This window comes from Ostrea edulis, chromosome 7, assembly GCF_947568905.1.
Source record: "Ostrea edulis chromosome 7, xbOstEdul1.1, whole genome shotgun sequence".
Lineage (NCBI taxonomy): Eukaryota > Metazoa > Mollusca > Bivalvia > Ostreida > Ostreidae > Ostrea > Ostrea edulis.
Genome location: NC_079170.1, coordinates 9,981,538 through 10,000,532, shown reverse-complemented (window position 1 = coordinate 10,000,532; position 18,995 = coordinate 9,981,538). Strand labels below are relative to the sequence as shown.

The window sequence follows — 18,995 nt, the reverse complement described above, 5'->3', positions numbered from 1 at the left end:
GTTTACTAAACACAGAAGGATAGATGGTACCTACTTTTGTTTTGATATGTCTAATGCGGGATTTTGATAGTCCTATTATATTTTTAATCCATTCTGACAATGTATCAACTATCAAGCTCATCTTTTTTATATTTAGCCCATCTTCTGGTATAATCTTCGACAAAATTCATAATAAAATGACCGAGGTTTTCTGTATTTAAGACCTTTCAGAATAAGTGAATAGAGGTCCTAATTTTCAACTATATCTACATCACCAGTAATGACTTGTCCAGCTGGACTATAGTTGAAAGAAGACGAAGAACAAGAACACGTAGGTGGATTTAGGATAAAATTGTCCATATTTAGGCACTGTAAAGTTTGTTTATATCAAAACGTTTGGATACAACAGTAGAAGTATAGCTGTAGGAAAGCCACAGGTGACCCGTAATTGTTATACTTGTATTTGAAACTGGGATGTTTTTGTTCAGCTGGAAATCTGTCATTGGCTTCTCATTTATGCAGGATGGATTACATTTTACTCGCCAATCGGAGATGGACATTTCCAGAATCTAGAAGTGTCAGTTCGACATATCTAAACGTACATGTATATAGTATCACGACTTTTAAATATGTCTAAATGTTTCATGATTACTACATTGATATTGAACAGGTGACCTCTGACATTTTATTATAAATCTGACTATGCTAAAACACGGGGTTCTTAAAGGTCCATAGTGAAGATCCTGAGAAAATTTATGCAATATATTTCAGTCAAGAACCACGTGAAATCATGCCAGGGGGTTCTCCTTTAATGACATTAATTTTCCATTTTTTTTTTACATGCAAAGTTAGTTATTTTCACATTTATGAAGGAAATCTATGCATTGTGAATTTTTATTAACGTTAACATATTTGTTAGCGTGATTGTTGTAAAATTATACAGCAATATCTTTGCCGCCTTCTGCACCGTTGATGATGACGCTTCTCGAATATGCTACTCGGAAGTCTTTAACTAAATTACGTAAGCGCACTACTTTCCGGATCACAGAAAGGTAACTCATGTTTTCAGATTGGCCTATAGCTCACGCAAAACAGGCTTTCTTTGTTTAAGATAACTGTTACTTAATGCCTCATACTCTAAAGCTTTGTCGCGTCGCCCCAAGTATCTAAACATTAGAGCGACAAAACGAGTCATTTCTGGAAACTCCTTGCAAAGATTTTCTATGTCATCCATATGGTTTTGCAATGGCGCAAATGTGCAATATAGTCCCGATACATGATACATATGAATGTAGTACAACTTCAGCTTCCTTTTCAGGTCCATCACTACCACGTCCCGTTGCCTAAGTATTTCTTCTTTAAGAGCTTTGTCCTGTATTTCATCCGTACTTATTGTGTCCATCTCGATGGCCTTTTGAACGCACAGTACTGCTGTCTCAAGAGTCGAAGTTGCCAGTGTTGAATTGCGTTTATCGTATTCTCTTAAACTTTCTTTGTAGAAAATGTCAGCGAGAAAAGAAAAATCTGTTTTCTTATCTACTGGGATTTCCATATATCCAATTTGGAAATTCACCTTCCAGGGCAGGATATCCTTTGCAAATATTTTATCATTGTCTATGTATTCATTCAAGATGTTGGTCTGATAATGTATGTCAAACAGATTTGCCAAAATAACTCGGGACGATCTCTGGCGTATGTTGTTTAGAGCCATTTGAAAAAATTCTATAAAACTGGGTATAGAAAAGCCGCCATCTGACATGGGCAATAGAAGCATCTGCTCGTGGGTGTATTGAAGTAGCTGAAATGCAGATTCATAACATCCAAGTCTTGTTAAGGTTTTAACTGAGCACAATGTTCCAGGTATGAACGCATCCATACATACTGACAACAAATCTTTGTTGTGCACAAAAGTCTTGCAGTTTTCAAAGACCATTTTGATCAGTTTTGGCGCATAACTATATCCATGGTTTTCGGCTATGTTTTGGATTACCGTCACTGGAAACGCACGGATACATTCCACATTAACGCAAAGAGCTTCAATTTCTTCAGCATGAAAGCAGTCGATTAGATTGTTGGTTGAAATGAAGTAATGTGGAAGAAATTTGGCCTTTAAACTCTTTACCAAAGTGCTCAGAACAAATAAGATGCATCCACTGAAATTGGTTTCCCAGGCCTCACAAGGAATTTCTTCAAGGGCATACAAATACGCAGCTTTCAAATGCTTATTTTTCAAATGTTTCGTCAGATGAAAAGTAGCGTTGTCAACTAAAACTTTAAAGACAAAGAATCCATGACGTTGGGATTCAGTAACACCTCCCGTAAAGATGGCGTGTTCAGCCATAGAAAAATTGTATTTCCATTCTATGTCGGGTTCTTTACTCCTGGGATGTGCTTTTTTAATCAATGTACAGTACATTTTCAAAATCTTACGCATAAGATGACGAGAGGGAAACGTAAACTTTCTTTCTCGGACTTTCCACTCCTGTGTTGATGGAGGAAATGCATCACAAATTAGGCCTTTATACTTGAAATCCACATCCTTAGGAAGAGAAACATCGACCTCGACTTCTATTCCTTTTAGAAATGTTTGAGAACCCTTCTGTAAAACATTAATTACACTCATTCCAGTAGCAGCTAAAGGCACCTTTAACTGACAGTATCCAGGATGTGTGTTCGTTGAATCAGCGTAAATATTCACACATGAGCTCTCTGTATAATCAGAATGACGTACTATTTTGTCCCTTGGAATAATGACGGCTTCTCCAGTTTCCTTTTGCATGTACGTATTATAAAAAACACGTTTTGTTTGATTTTTGCTAATGTCTTTTAAAACGACATTGTTTCCATCTGCAAAAGATCCGATGCAGTGGATAGAAAAAGTTGGAAATAAAATTGGACCACGTGTCGCAACATATGGATTTATCATATAAAGTGGGAATAGCTGTTTAAGAATGTCGGACAGGTGAGGAAGTGGAACACCAGTCATGACGTCGATATGCAAGGGATCAAAGAAGATGCTGTTCAAAGAATCTACAACAAGATTTATCTTATGATTATAGATCAACAGTCTATATGAGAATTGATCTTTTAAATGAAGTTTTTCAAAATCTCAAGAATCAAATATTGTATGTACATCCAATATACCTAAATAAAGCATGTTATATTGGATGCTATACTCAAATTATCTTACTTCTCACCTTCTGTTTCTTCAAGTTGCAAATCATCTAAACAGTACTTGTCAAAGTGCAACAAATAATCTTCATGAATTGTAGAACAATCGACCTGGTTTCCTTTTGACGGTTTCTCCTGATCAGTGCTGGTTTTACTTTCATCTCCCACGTGAAGTTGAAGCAAGTCTAGATACTCATCTTCAGTAACTATTGCACTAGCTCCAATATCTTTGATTTTGTTCTGGATGAGCTGTCGTCTCGTTGGTGGAGGCAGATGTTTAGAACAAGTGATAAGTCTGTACAAAATGGACTCTACAAAATAAGAGACTTTTTTAAATGAAGAGGAATTAGGAAAGAAATCCTATTGCATGTTAATTTGTCCCATAGTCACCACAGCTTCTGAAAGTAACGATGACAGACGACAATGAAAGTACTGATAGTGATAGAGGGGATTGAATGTGCAGAACTCGCATATACGATAAATCTAGTGATTGGGAATGAACAAATGTGTATTGTACATGTGTATGAAGATAACGAACAGTGATCAATCTCATAACTCGTAACTCTAAATAGAGAATACAAATAAGAAGCTTATAAATTAGATTTGTTTAAGTGATGAAAGATGTCAGTTTCTTTCAATCAGGCTGAAGAAAGAATATGTTATCTCATATCTTACTGTACGGCCATAATGATGTCCAGTGGTCTGGGCGCAAACTCAAATAATGAAATTCTCCAATGTGACCAAGAAACATTTGAATCCTTTGTACTTGGGTGTCTTTTCCTGGGTTAACCTCGGTTCGCCTTATGTCATCCTGAAACACGTTAAACACAACGATTTCTAGGTTGAAGGCATCAGTAACAGCCTGGAAAATGATGTGATCACCCCACTCACAGGTTCTGGACATTCTAGAGAGATAGTCTTCCCAAGACTCCATACACAAAAACGACTGCATGTGATGGCCTTCTTCGTTGTAGGGATGTTCTTTCAAATAGCTTTTTCGAAAAAAAAAGTTTACAGTGTAAAAATTAACTGCAACATAACATTTCATCTTTACCGTACATCGGGTCATTTTGTCGTCGGCAACATTAAGAGAATCACAATATAGGTTTCTTTTTTAGCGTATTTTCCTTTCACAAATGCATCATTTGGCACTTTCATTTTGGTGAATTTTCTCATCTGCCAAACAAATAAAATAAACATTTCCAGCTCGCGAAAAGTACCTTATATTCAGTATTTTGATGATAACATCCTTAACAAAACAAAGGATGATCTCTTAAATTGTTTTTTTTGAGGAAAAAACAACAACAACCTTTTATAACGTGAAACTATCAAACACAGCATTACCATGTATACTCTGAATAGTTTACCGTTTATCGGGTAATTTTGGAGACGGCAATATTTAGCGGATTTGTCTTTTAAAATCTACATGTATATAGAGTTCGAAATCTTAGCGATTCGTTTTGGGTGAATTTGCATTCAATAATATTTCATTTATAGAATAGAAAGTTTGACATTTCTATTTATGGCAAAAATTTTCTCACCAAAGAAGCCAGCATTTTCAGTGCCTCAAAGTCACCCGATATACGATATTCTAATAATCACATCGTTAATAAACAAAATTATACGACATACGGTATTCTGATAATCACATCGTTAACAAACAAACCAAATCAATTATATATATAAAATTACTCAAATCGCTTTTGAACACCTTTTAATCAGAAAGAATATTTACTTTATTGCAACTCCTCGGAGCTTTTCTGCGGTATATCCGGTTCGTCCGTTAATCATGAACTGATCAGCTAGAGCTCGAAACATACAATTCCCATCCGGAATGATGTCATGGATTTCGAAGTGGTTGTCAGTTGCAAACTTCTGTATAGATCTTTTGTAGATAGATAGGTTATGGTACTCTCCTTAACAAATAAAACGACAACTTGAATTAGAGACATCAAAAGAACGCTTAACATATCTTTCAATATTCACAACGATACGATACATCTTTCGGTAAAAATTTAAAGATAATCATGTGCAGAGTGAAGATTTAAATCATAGAACTATATTTCAAACAAGATTTTCCTGATATGTGGTTTTTTTTGTACATTGTTTTACGTCCAATTAGGGATTTTTTCCCTCGTATAGAAACGTCACCGGGAGTAGGTTATGGGCCACAAATTTTGATCCATGAACGACGCTAAGTATCTGATCAGTTAGAGTTCTTTATCGTGTTAACGCCTACCATGAGAGGAAACCCTCGTTTTAAGATCATATTCGAAAGACCTGCGACTTTCACTTCTAACATTTGGTGCTTGGAGAAAGAACGGTCACTACCTATGTTAAACATCTTAGGTTTGACGAGGCGCTGGGTTCATAGGTTCCTGATTTGTGGATAGCGTGTATAGATCGTATGTACAACCAACCCCCGTACCTAGTGAACATATAAATATAGAACCAATAATTTATCCAAAATATGATTTAGCCGTCAATAACCTTCAGTATAGTTTCTACTTTATGAAAGCTTTTGAGAAGACCATTTGTGATATACTAATATGAGTACCTAACAAGGGATCATCTCAAAAGCTTACAGAATGGAGAAATTATTGATTCTATATTTCTTTTTTCATTAGGTAGTGGTTATGTACATAGGATCTCTACATGCTGTCCTTACTTCAGGTACTTGTACCGTCATCGAATTCGGGCATCCCAGTTGCAAAGCGAACGCCCTAACCATTAGGCTATCCATTAATTTCTTATATAAATTATTTACAGAGTTTGAACAAGTGAAAATGTAAACTAACTATATCTGTCGTTCACATATTTGATAGTATCCTGCTGTTTTAAATCCGTATCTTTTTTGTCAAATCTGTGACCATGAGATTCCATATATTCTTCATCGCTATCAAAGAAGTCAACTTCATCGATGTTTTTGTCAAATGAGTCATCGACTGGTTTCCCTTCGTCGCCTTTAATGTCTTGATCGACAGATTGTGAGTATTCTACACTAGAACAAGGAGCTTCATCAGTGTTTGACGATGATCGTTTTTCACTCGAACTTTGTGATTTGTGGAAAATCGTCTTCTGATTGTTTGATACATTACTGTTCTCCGTTGTAAATCCATCATTCTTTATTTCAGCAAAGGAATTTTTGAAGACTGTTTCTCCTTCATATTCTACACTTAAATCTTCAGTCCATGTGCCGTGAAGAACATTCTTCAATACTTTCTTTTCCATCATCTGAGTTACGCTTTCTGACGTCATTATAACAGCCTATCTTTTATTATTTCAGCTGTTTAAATATACCATCGCGTATGGCGTCCTCTATCAGTCTGTATTTTGAAAATTTGAAACTTCGCGATTCATGAGGCGTTTAAGTCCAAACACGTAGAAATATAAAAAAGAAACAAGGACGGAAAATGGTTGGTTGTATATAGATTTTTGTCCTGTTCGTGATTTTTTCACTCATATGGAGACGATGTAATTCCCGGTGAAGGGCTGTAAAATTTTGGCAGGACGGACGGAAACAGAACTTCCCCAATTTATTGGATGTATGTTATGAATAAATTACTTAGCGTCAGTTAAGAAGAATGTCTATGGTATGGAAACACAAGCCGCAACACTGTAAACACGTTTTATTAATCCACAACACAATGACAAAAGGCTCTCAAAACAGAGCAGAGCGAATAAACAGAAGAACGAGCCCGATCGGTAAATGGCAACATAAATATACATGTATGTAATATAGCATACAACTATACCGGCGTAGTAAGTGTACAACAGTTTGAGATGATTTTATTTGATCTAATAATACACTTATTTTTGAAAATTGTATACCAACAGTGTGATGTTTGACCTTAGCGGGAAAAATGAAATAATGTTTAAGCACCAACAGTAACTGAGAAACAAACACACCAGGATATGAACCGGGAATAAATATCTTATTTCTCTTCTACGTCCTTACGTTTTTGGAGGAAATGCCGAGATCTATTTTGACCTAAATAGGAAATTTATAATCAAAATAAAACACGCAATAATTAGAAACATGAGATTGATTACTGTTCGTTATCTTCATCCTTCATATACACACCAGAATGTCATTGAGTAGATGTATTTGATTGCCCCTCTTTTAATGAAAAGGTAGATTAAAATGGCCAGTGAGGGAAAATTGGGAGACCGGGAGCAGCTTTTAGTATTGTAGTGTTAATTTAGTCGTTACGGATATAAGCAAATGGGGAAGATAACAGTCACGAATACCATAATTCCTAAAAGGAATATAAAATAGAGACTTGGGCAAACTCGGACCCCTGGATATACCAGAGGTGGGATCAGGTGCCTAGGAGGAGTAACCATCCCCAGTAGATTGATCATACCCGCCGTGAGCCCTATATCTTAATCAGGAAAACGGAGTTATCCGTAGTCAAATCTGTGTAAAGAAATGTATAAAAACTGAAACACGCTATAAAGCATTTGACCCGATGATAGGTTGTATTGGCAAACTATAAAGTTATAACTACCATAGAATTGGCGAAACGCTCACCTTAAACAAGACTTAAACCCTTGTAACATCAACTTGTTTCTCGATAATCTGCCTTGATTTGAAAACTGATCATACGAAGCTCGTATGTATCCAATCAGTTGAGAGATATAAACACCAAATGCAGGTGATAATGGAATATTGCTATTTAAATATGAAAACTTGACGATGGAGAAGCCCGTTTGTCATTAAGTTGAGTTGATAGTTTGCCGTTAATATCTATTTGCCGTTAATATATTTTAGCCGTTAATATCTATTTGCCGTTAATCTTTAATTGCCGTTAATATATATTAGCCGTTAATATATTTTAGCCGTTAATATATATTTGCCGTTAATATTTATTTACCATTAATATCTATTTGCCGTTAATATATTTTAGCCGTTAATATCTATTTGCCGTTAATCTTTATTTGCCGTTAATATATATTAGCCGTTAATATATTTTAGCCGTTAATATTTATTTGCCGTTAATATCTATTTGCCGTTAATATATTTTAGCCGTTAATATATTTTAGCCGCTAATATCTATTTGCCGTTAATATTTATTTGCCGTTAATATGTATTTGCCGTTAATATTTATTTGCCGTTAATATCTATTTGCCGTTAATATATTTTAGCCGTTAATATCTATTTGCCGTTAATATATTTTAGTCGTTAATATTTATTTGCCGTTAATATATTTTAGCCGTTAATATCTATTTGCCGTTAATATATAAATATTGCATGTATTTGAGGGTAACATTGAAAATTTTCACCCCGAGAAAACCATTGTCAACCGAGGCGTAGCCGAGGTTGACAATGGTTTCTCGTGGGGTGAAAATTTCAATGTTACCCTCAAATACATGCAATATTTGTTTTATTATACTATGTAAACTGGAAAGCAGAAAAACTTACGTCTGTTGACATTTGATCAATCACTGTCGTGCGATATTTCGTATTTCGATGCGGGTACTCGCGTTTATTACAAACGCTCAAACGACGTCGTCTAGCAATCTACGGCGAACCGTACGCGCATAAATTTGACGCATGTGATAATTTTTTATAATATCACCCGTTGTCAAGTACTGTTACCCGTTGCTAGATACTATCACCCTGGGTCGCGTGTTATCTGTTCTCAGAGGGTAACAATATGTTTTTTTCAAATGCTTCTCGACCAATCAGGTTCGAGTATTTTACATGAAAGTATAATAATATATTTTAGTCGTTAATATCTATTTGCCGTTAATATATTTTAGCCGTTAATATTTATTTGCCGTTAATATGTATTTGCCGTTAATATTTATTTGCCGTTAATATCTATTTGCCGTTAATATCTATTTTCAATAGAACTATAAGTACGAAACAGATGTGGAGGTCTTTGTGGTGTCTTTTATTTCGAATTCACGGGGATATATCAAATGAACATATGAATGAGAATGATTATTGTTCATAGATAAAACGTAGTCGATATATATATATTCAAATGTCGGGTTGAAGGCTACAGTAGGAGACCATTTTGTTCTCATGTAGAAGCTTTGAAATAAACTCTGCTTCATAAGAATATAAAAACAGCTCAGCTATTAAAGGAGCACAATTTATGCCCATACGAAAACTTATGGCTCTATTCACAAATTATCTTACGACTAAGATCAAAATTTACAAACACTGTAAATTTCTTAGTTTTTTGTTGTTGTTTTTTTTTTTTTTGTTTCTTGTAGATTTTCTTAATAATCTGTAAAGTACATTCATGGTTTATAAAATTTGAATACATACTTATGACCTTGTGATCGGTATTTGGTTATCAGACAATTTTTTTCCAGCTGAGCCGTAAGATGTTTTGTGAATAAGGGCCCTGATCACCAACGACCACGAAGATATTGTCAATGAGGAACTCTGGACAGCATATTTTTTAAATTTCAGTTTCAGAGTGCCTGAAATCAAAATGGCGTTCAAGAAAGTAAGTTTTGAAAGTGGATCACTAGATATGAATATTTCCTTTTCCATTTTTTATGAAGAAGCAACTGTCTATGATGTCAAAAGAATAGTCTTTGATTCATCGTGAGGATTGGTCGTATAAAGTGTGGAAAAGTCATATGTTTTGATGTTGATTTGAGAGAAGTTTGGCAATTTCAAATTTACTAAAAGTTCTTGATATTTTTTAGAATCCATATTTGATATACACCACTTATGGCATATGTTGTAGCACAGTGCGTATGAAGTTTCTTCTTCACAGCTGATAATATTTTCGTGAGGGGCAAAGATAGGGAGTTGGTGGAACATTTATTGGATCTAGCAATGTATCTTTCTTTTTTAGGGTTTTTAATCCTAATATAAAGTTCCAATTTGTTATTTTGAAAAACAGCAAAAGAGAACACAGTATTGCAAATTAGCACCACCTGAGTGTGATCGATTGTAGCATTTCTGTGACGTTTTAAAATTATACCTTGATGATACATGAGAAAATGACAATGAAGTCAGCATGATTTTTGGCTACCTTACCAGTGAAAGCAAATAGGTATATGGTCATAACTAAATATTTAAAATATGTAAAAATGACATATACTCAAGTAAATTTTTTAGATGATGTATGAAATTTTAAATGACATACTTTAAGGCTTATCAGTAAATTCCCAACTATACCACACTACCCATGCCAGTACTCATCACAACGGCCCAAGACAGAACCGAGGGGAGAAGGGTCTCTGCTGCTTCATTCCTCTTGCCTCCCCAACGACGTCATCCGTCGCGGGATTGATGATTGATCATTGTTTCCTTTTGTTGTAACGGGATATGGCAAACTTTAAAGTTCATCAGAGAAGCCGCGGTTACGACCGCGCCTACTTTTGTTAAAACGTAATCCGAATCTCAATCTCGATCATCCTCGGTCAGGAAGGGGAATATACAAAATGTCAGACAATGACTTCTTGATATTTCCTGCCAATATGAGATTCCTTTTGTAGAAAGATGATAATTCGTCATTTGTAAGGTATTCGGGATTTGGATTAGCATTCATCAGGGCTGGTATGATCACAGCACACAGTGGTATGGTCAACCAAGAATTTCTGTTTGATTAAAGTACTTGCAATCTAGCCGTTAGTTTAATGAAGTAAGTCGTCTGCTCTGGGTGTGGTCATGATAAGTCATCTGTTTCGGGATTTTTTCGTCGGAGGTGTTGGGCATACTTACGCGTTTTCTGTACCTGTTCTATTTTTTTTTTTTTGAAAATAGGTCTTTGTTATTTCTTCTAAACTCTACAGTCTCTTGCCGATCCTTTGCAAGTAAGTCTCAGAAGTTTCTTCTAATTTCAATAATTTCTTTTCGATTCTCTCGAGTTTTGTTTCTCCAACATTTACCAGTCTCTTGTCCTTTCTTTGAGTACAACTCTTGATTACCTGAGTAACTTTCTTAACGCAGTTCTCAGTATTCTGGTTGATAAGTTTAACTAGACCATCTAAGTCTCTGTTGTGGCCAAGTTCATGTTTTCCAATAGTTTCCGCCATGGAATCATCTATGTTACCAGTCCCATGGTTTATCTCTTGCTCAATAATTTCATTCTCATCAGATGTTTTCTCAGACGTTTCTTCTTTTGTGACGACGTGGAGGATGGCGACAAGTGGGTTTTTTAACGTTAAATGTTCATCTATTTGGCGAAAAAAAAAATTTGTCCAACATGTGTTTTAGTTTGGGAAAATGTTTGTCTATAAATACCTTTGTTTATACTGTTCACAGAGTAACAGTTTGTAGAACATTTTCTTGTTTCATCACTATGAAGATGTGAAAATTCTGTATTACTACCGATATTGTGTATTTAAAGCTTACCTATAATGTGCATGCAGTTTGTATTGTAATATAATTAAAGCATATAGAATGGAACAGAACACTATTATGTTTTCTGTACCAATATAGGTATTTTCGTATGTCTAATGAAAAGTCGAAGGTAACGAATAGTGATCAATCTAATAAGTCCTCTAGTGACCGGTCGACAGGGGATGTTTATTCCTCTTAGGCATCTGATCCCACCTCTGGTATGTCCAGGGGTCCGTGTTTGCCCAACTCTTTTATTTTGTATTCCTTAAAGGAGTTATGAGATTGATCACTGTTCATTATATTCAACTTTCATTTAATCAAATAACATCACATCGACCTAGTCACTTGCTTATCATTTACTGTTTCGGATTTAATATTGGCCACAATGTTGCATGTAATAGTAAGTTTTGGTGTAGTTTAAAATTTTCTTTCATAACCAAAATCTTCAAGTCATTAATTTTCTGGTGTTTGAAGAGTTGACTTGAGTAATGTCCCGTATTTTGGTATTATTTATGGGGGTTGGAGCTACTTCAAAGTCGATCTTTGAAGGACTGCGTAGTGAACATATGTGCAGCCCTCACTTATTTTCTGTTATGAAGATTCTTTGCAAACTTCACCTTCAATAACTACGTTTTCGAATTTGATAGATAAATATATGGTTATATGTAGAACTATGATAACTGCCTTTACAGCTCCACGATTCGTTTGTAGTTTCTATGCAAATTCTTGCGCGGCGAAAGTTTGCATTAAATTATAAAGATTCAATTTTATTGTTGAGGACATTATAAAAAAAAGTTTAAACTGACGCAAACCGGGTTTCATTTGATGATATGTCCAAGAATTAAATTAATTCCTTACACAGTTGATAATACAGTGTATATCCTTACTATACGGCCATAATGATGTTCAGTGGTCTTGACGCAAACTCAAATAGTGAAATTCTCCAATGTGACCAAGAAAAATCTTACTCGTATGTCGTTTCCTGGATTAACCATGCTTCGCCTTATGTCATCCTGAAATACGTTAAACACAACGATCTCTAGGTTGAAGGCATCAGTAACAGCCTGAAGAATGATGTGAGCACTCCACTCAAAGGTTCTGGACATTCTAGCGAGATAGTCTTCCCAAGACTCCATACATAAAAATTACTGAGTGAAAGGTGAAGATAACAGTGGTTAATCTCATAACTCCTATAAACAATACAGAAACCTGGACACACCAGAGGTGAGATCAGGTGCCTAGGAGGAGTAAGCATCCACTGTTGACCGGTCACACCCGCCATGAGCCCTATATCTTGATCAGATAAAAGGAGGTATCCGTAGTCAAAATCAGCATGCCAAGAACGCGGACTAACAATCGGTATGAAACACGTCAGACAGCTTTTTACCTAACGCTAGGTTGTATTGACGAACTAGAGCGGTGCGACCATAGAATTTGCAAAATGCTGACTTCAATCCAGACTGTTGAAACCCCTGTACCATCAACTTGTTTGTCAGTAGCCTGCCTCGATTTAAAAACTGGTCATACGCAGAACAAGTTCTTGCGTATCGAATCAGTTGAGATATAAACACCATATGCAGGTGATAAATGGAATACACTTGTATTGCTACATAAATATGGGAAGTTGTCGATAGAGAAGCTGAAATAATCCCGTTTGTCATAAAGTTGAGTTGTTAGTTTGCTGTTGATATCTACTTTTAATGAAGTATGTAAGTATGATGCAGAAGTGGACGACACTGTGGTGTCTTTTATTTCGAGTTCACTAAGATATATCGAATCGACATATCAATGAATATCATTATTGTTAATAGATAAAACTTCGTCGATATATTTAAATGTCGAATTTAAGCCCACATTAAGATATTTTTTCGTCTCACGTAGAAGTTTTTGAATAAATTCTGCTTCATAGGAATATACAAAACGGTCAGCTAACAAAGGAGCACAATTTGTGCCCATGGGAATTCCAACAGACTGTTGGAAGACCTGATCACCAAAGAATATGATGGCGTTCTTCGTTGTAGGGATGTTTTCTTAAATAGCTTCTATTTTTAAAAAAAATAATGCTTAAAATAAAAACAATTTTCTTGTTATGGCAATCAGATCATTAACTCATAAACCAAACTGTTGATGTACTCACTAAATCTCTTCTCAAGATTTATCACCCGAAGAATACATCTCTTATTGCTGTGCTTCGTGTCTGTTCGCGGGATATCGTCCGTTAGTCATGAATTGATCAGCAAGAGCTCGAAACATGCAATTCCCATCATGAATGGCGTCATGAATTTCAAAGTGATTAACAGTAGCAAATTGTTGGATAGATCTATAAATAGGCATGTTCTTGCACTGTTCCGTCCCTTCACCTTAAGCAGATAGGATTGATTGATTTTTGATGTTTTTGATGTTTCTATAGAACTTGCATTTCAATCAAGATTTTACCTTATATAGACTTTGTTAGAACATAAACATATAAAAATGTAGACTAACTATATCTGCCGTTCACATAATCGATAGTTTAATCCTGGTATAAATCCGTATCATTTTCGTCGAATGTGCAACCATGCAATTCCATATATCTTTCATTACTATCAAAGTAGTCAACTTCATCGATGTTTATGTCGGAGTTGTCATTGACCCTTTTTCCCTTCATCGTCTTCATAATGACTGTTTTGATCAAAAGATGGTGGATTTTAACCCTACAGTTTGGCTCATCATCAATTTTTGGCAAATGTCGGTTTTTACCGAGTTTTATAATTATAATTCGTGGGGGCCAATGTTCATAGGTAAACAAAATTTTGCTGGTTCGTGGGGACATAATTTCGTGAGTAAGCGATACGATGTCACGAGGAGAGATAACACTCCTTGGTTTAAAAAGATGTTCAAGGACACATAAATTCGTGGGTAAGAGTGACCACGAAATCCACGAACATCAATCCCTCACGAACAATGATTCCACAGTGTTTTTATTACTATCAAAGTGTCAACTTCATCGACGTTTTTGTCGGAGTTGTCATCGAGTCTTTACTCTTCACCGTCTTCAGAATGACCGTTTTGATTACTAAATCGTGGATTTTCAACCGTGCAATTAGGCTTATCATCAATTTTTGAAAAACTTCGGTTTCTACCGAAACTTCCCGAGTTGCCGAAAGCTGATTTCTGATTGATTAATTAATATTCCCCGTTGTCAATCCATCATTCTTCTAATCAGTAAATGAATTTTCAAAGACTGCTTCCTCTTCACGTTCTACTCTTAAATCATCAGTCCATGTGTCGTAAAGAACATCTGTAAATACTTCATTTTCTATCACCTGAGCAACGCGTTCTGGTGTCATTATGACACTCGGTCAGATACTATTTTACCTATTTACATACATCAACAAATACGGTCTCCCTATTAATCATTACCTAATTTAATAATACGTCTGTATTAAAAAATTACACACTTTAAAAAAAATTGGGATCTAGTCAACGCACTTCGAAAATACAATATTATTTTTCAAAGTGTGTTGATATCGACCATATTATTAAACGCACTTTGCAAACAACAAATTTTGCACGGCTCATTTGATTTTCTTGAAGCTTTCAAAAAAAATTATTAGATGATGATGTCGCTTCAAGATTTGAGATTTAGACGTTTTGTGGATTTAGGTAATCATAAGGGCCTGGGTCTGCGAGAGCAAACCCTACAATCATTAGACTGTCCGTCCCTCTGACCGTCCTTCCTATTTCATTTGTCTTGAACAATACAGTAAAACTCTGATATAGCGAATTTCTGCGGAGAGTCTATAAAAATTCGCTATAAACGTAATTCGCTATACACTTATAGCGAATTCTTAATTTAAATATAACGAATTCGTTAAAAAACTTATTTCTTCTACATGTATATCATTTGTATAAGAAAGCAGCAATCGATGTACTTGCGTTTGTATTGTCTCTAAGAGAAATTAAGCCTATATATTTTCGAGAAGAAATATTTCATACAAGAACTATACACACTGATGTATATATGATAAATTTTCTTGATGGATAATCAAGTCACGCAAGAACATGTCGAAAGAAAAATGTCAACAAAATGATGTGCAATGCATACAGTTTATCGCAGTTGTTATTTAGTTGTTGCTCTACACAAATAAAGGAGTGTACCATAAAATAAATGCAATCAAACCTCAAATTTAATTAACGAGAATAGTAAACAATACCGACAATAAAATTAGCTAAACGTATGTGTAATTATTGTTTTAAGTTAACAACCTCTTTTGAAAAATACAAACAGAAATTACGTAATAATTGTGGGCCCTTTATGGCAATAGAAAGCGATTGTTACAAATTACAAGGAGTTTAAAATGAAAAAAAGATTCGTTATAAAAGGTGATTTTTGTGTTCATTTTTAATTCAAGGGGAATAGAAATTTCCTTCGTTATATCCGTAAATTCGCTATATCCGTGTTCGTTATAAACGCAGATTTTTATATAGAATCTATAAATGATTTGCCGGGGAAATCGATTTCACTTCGCTATAGCAGTAATTTCGCTATATCCGTGTTCGCTATATTCGAGTTTTACTGTATTCCTTTCCATTTAGAAATTCATTTCAAAATTAAGGATTATCTCCCTCATGCATAGCTCTTATCCTTAAACGAATTTGACTCCACTTTTTTGGCACACAGTTTTCCCCTAAAATAGCTCTAAAACTTCATTGTTATTTCGGATTTCAAACATTTCGGTTGAGCATCACTGAAGAGACATTATTTGTCGAAATGCGCATCTGGTGCATCAAAATTGGTACCGTATAAGTTTTACATTCAGCGAAATCTTGTCGAAGCTTTACCCATGGGTAGAGGGTGTGCAGTGACCTTTATCCAATTTCCTAGATCAAACGCTACTATAGATAAACCTATCTGAATAAGATCTTTGTCTAGAACATATATTCTCTATCCTTGGCCCAGTCGGGCTCAAACTTCACCCATAGAGTGTCAATGGATGGAGGATGTCCAGTGACCATGAACCAATTATCTAGGTCAAGGATCAGAGGAGAACTAAGTTCTCTATGTAAAATCCTTTTCTGGAGCATATTTCTCCCCCCTTGGCTTTACTAGACTCAAGCTTTACCCATGAGCCTTTGCTGAGTAGAATGGTCCTCTCCGAAAACAATATTTTAGGACTACCTTGCATGTATTCTGCTAAAAATGGGATCCTTTGAGATGATTACCATTTCTAATTTGCCTCTGATGGGATTCTCTAAATTCTAGTGTAGCTAATATGCAAGCGGATATAAAGTCAAATTTTAATCAAATTGGGGGGTGGGCGCTCTACATGCAATCAATTTCAATGATTTAACAGAAAAAATAATAAAGATTGGCACGTATCTTTGGTTTTGCCTTCCCCGTTTCCGACAACGGTAGATCAATTCCTCTCATTTTGAGAAAGAAATACAACACTTAATCATCCCCTCTACTCATTAAAATCAAAGTTCCATAATGTTCGCTTTTTATATATTCAGAGTTAACTTTTTAGAGTTCACTCCTTTTATGCCGACCAGCAACTCATCATCAACATATACAAAGAAACATAACTCTCATGTAATGAGAGTGACACGCACGTTTTCAGTACATGCTTATAAGAGCATGCGTAATGAGGAAGCTTCCTTTTCCAACTTGTAGCTGCTGCGATTAAGACCCATCCCACCCAACCCGTTTCTGATATATTTCGGATATTTCTGTTTTTGTTTCAATTTCCATTTCAGGTATTGGGTGATCCTTGGAAACATACCGATACATAATAGACGCCGTGGCTTTATACAGATGTGTATTCTGGTGGAACCGTTGGTTTTTACACTGACTTGGCCGAATTTTGAACTTTGAACCCTGCCCTAGATTTCTATTGTTTTCCAGGGTCTGGGGCCAATAATTGGGCTTCTGTCATTTTCTCATTTTCATTGATATTGCTATGCCATACACTGTTGACAAAGTCGGTGTAGCTCATTGTCGTTGTACATTATTGGTGTTTATATTTGTCATTGATTCACCTTGTATACTCATTTGTCTTAACCCGTGACACCGTTGTTATTGTCAAGAATTTTCTCTCTATATATAAAGCCATGACAAAAACTGCCAAATCAGTCTTGGAGTTGATGTGTCGTCATAAATACTTTCAAAGTGTGTTAGGCGTCTCCAAGAAAAAATGCTGGTGTACACTCACAACGCACTTTGAATTTTTTTTTCAAATTGCGTTGACTTGGTCCAAAATTTAACCCACTTTTAAAAGAATTTCAAAGTGCGTTGATTTTGTCAATAAATTTTTTCTTTTTCAAAGTGTGTTGCCACAAATGTCTAAATACAGTCCAAACAAGTAGTTCTTTATTAAGAAATTAAATACGGACGGTAGCTATAGATACTTTCCCTAAATTCTTCCACGTCGAGGAAGTGAACTGAGCTTTTGAGCAAAACTGTGCACGATTCTTCTTATTAACCCAAATATATTCAATATTCGTTGGGTAACCCAACCTAGTTGATAGGTTTCGGTTGAGCATCACTGAAGAGACATTATTTGTCGAAATGCGCATCTGGTGCATCAAAATTGGTACCGTATAAGTTTTACATTATGACCCCTGGGTCGAGGCCTCTGCTGGTGGACTGTTAGTCCCCGAGGGTCTCTACAGCCCAGTAATTAAGTACTTCGTTACTAGCTTGAAAATACGGATGTATATTTAATTGCTGTTATAAAATTTAGAAATTCATTTCAAAATTAAGGATTATCTCCCTCATGCATAGCTCTTATCCTTGGACGAATTTGGCTCCACTTTTTTTGGCACGCTGTTTTTGGCTATATTTAGCTCTAAAACTTCATAGTTATTTCGGATTTCGGTTGAGCATCACTGAAGAGACATTATTTGTCGAAATGCGCATCTGGTGCATCAAAATTGGTACCATATAAGTTTTACATTATAAGATATGTCATGCAAAAAATTTACAAAGAGTTTGGAATGAACTATATTTTGTGGCAAATGGATGATTAAATTAAAATCAGCACGATGATACTATTTAGCACTTTTCTAATTGTGTCAATATTTATGTCCTTAGACAAATATTTCAGGGTTTTTTTTAATTTACGATACAAATAGAAGTGACATGCAACAAATTCAAAACATTGTAAATTCATAAATTTGGTTGATCAATTTCTCTCATTAGAACGCAGAATCTGGAAAATCATCTGTCAATTAATACGACATTATGATTGAAAATTTCATTTATTTGCCAATAATTCAATATGTTTATCTTTTGTAGGTTTCATACAAGGTAAATATAACGAGCAGTGATCAATCTCATAACTCCTATCAGCAATACAAAATAGATTGTTGGGCAAACAAGGACCCCTGGATATACCAGAGGTGGGATCAGGTGTCTAGGAGGAGTAAGCATCCCCATTCATTTTAAACTGAGAGGCAAAACATTGCAACGTGTGACCAATTTTTAATACTGACATTACTGTTAACCCCCTATTTGATGTGTATGTTCTATCGGATGTTTACAAAT

At 35.3% G+C, this 18,995-nt stretch overlaps 1 protein-coding gene across 1 annotated transcript; it reads right to left on the bottom strand.

The window, feature by feature from the left end:
- Positions 1-722: 722 nt before the first annotated feature.
- On the bottom strand, positions 723-6,582 carry LOC125656734 (uncharacterized). The gene is made up of 5 exons (XM_056143250.1): positions 5,949-6,582; positions 4,886-5,066; positions 3,826-4,142; positions 3,177-3,461; positions 723-3,009 (listed from the first exon to the last, which is right to left on the bottom strand). Exons 1-5 carry the CDS (start codon positions 6,406-6,408, stop codon positions 1,055-1,057), a joined length of 3,198 nt encoding a protein of 1,065 aa, XP_055999225.1. The 5' UTR covers positions 6,409-6,582; the 3' UTR covers positions 723-1,054.
- Positions 6,583-18,995: the final 12,413 nt, after the last annotated feature.

What these genes read in the sequence shown, in the direction of transcription:
- LOC125656734 (XM_056143250.1), bottom strand. Translation starts at nt 6,408, where the DNA reads ATGACGTCAGAAAGCGTAACTCAGATGATGGAAAAGAAAGTATTGAAG. An exon ending in ATATGTGAACGACAGATATA is followed by an intron (nt 5,067 to 5,948) that starts GTTAGTTTACAT and finishes TTATTTGTTAAG; the next exon opens with GAGAGTACCATAACCTATCT. An exon ending in GACATCATTATGGCCGTACA is followed by an intron (nt 3,462 to 3,825) that starts GTAAGATATGAG and finishes CTTATTTTGTAG; the next exon opens with AGTCCATTTTGTACAGACTT.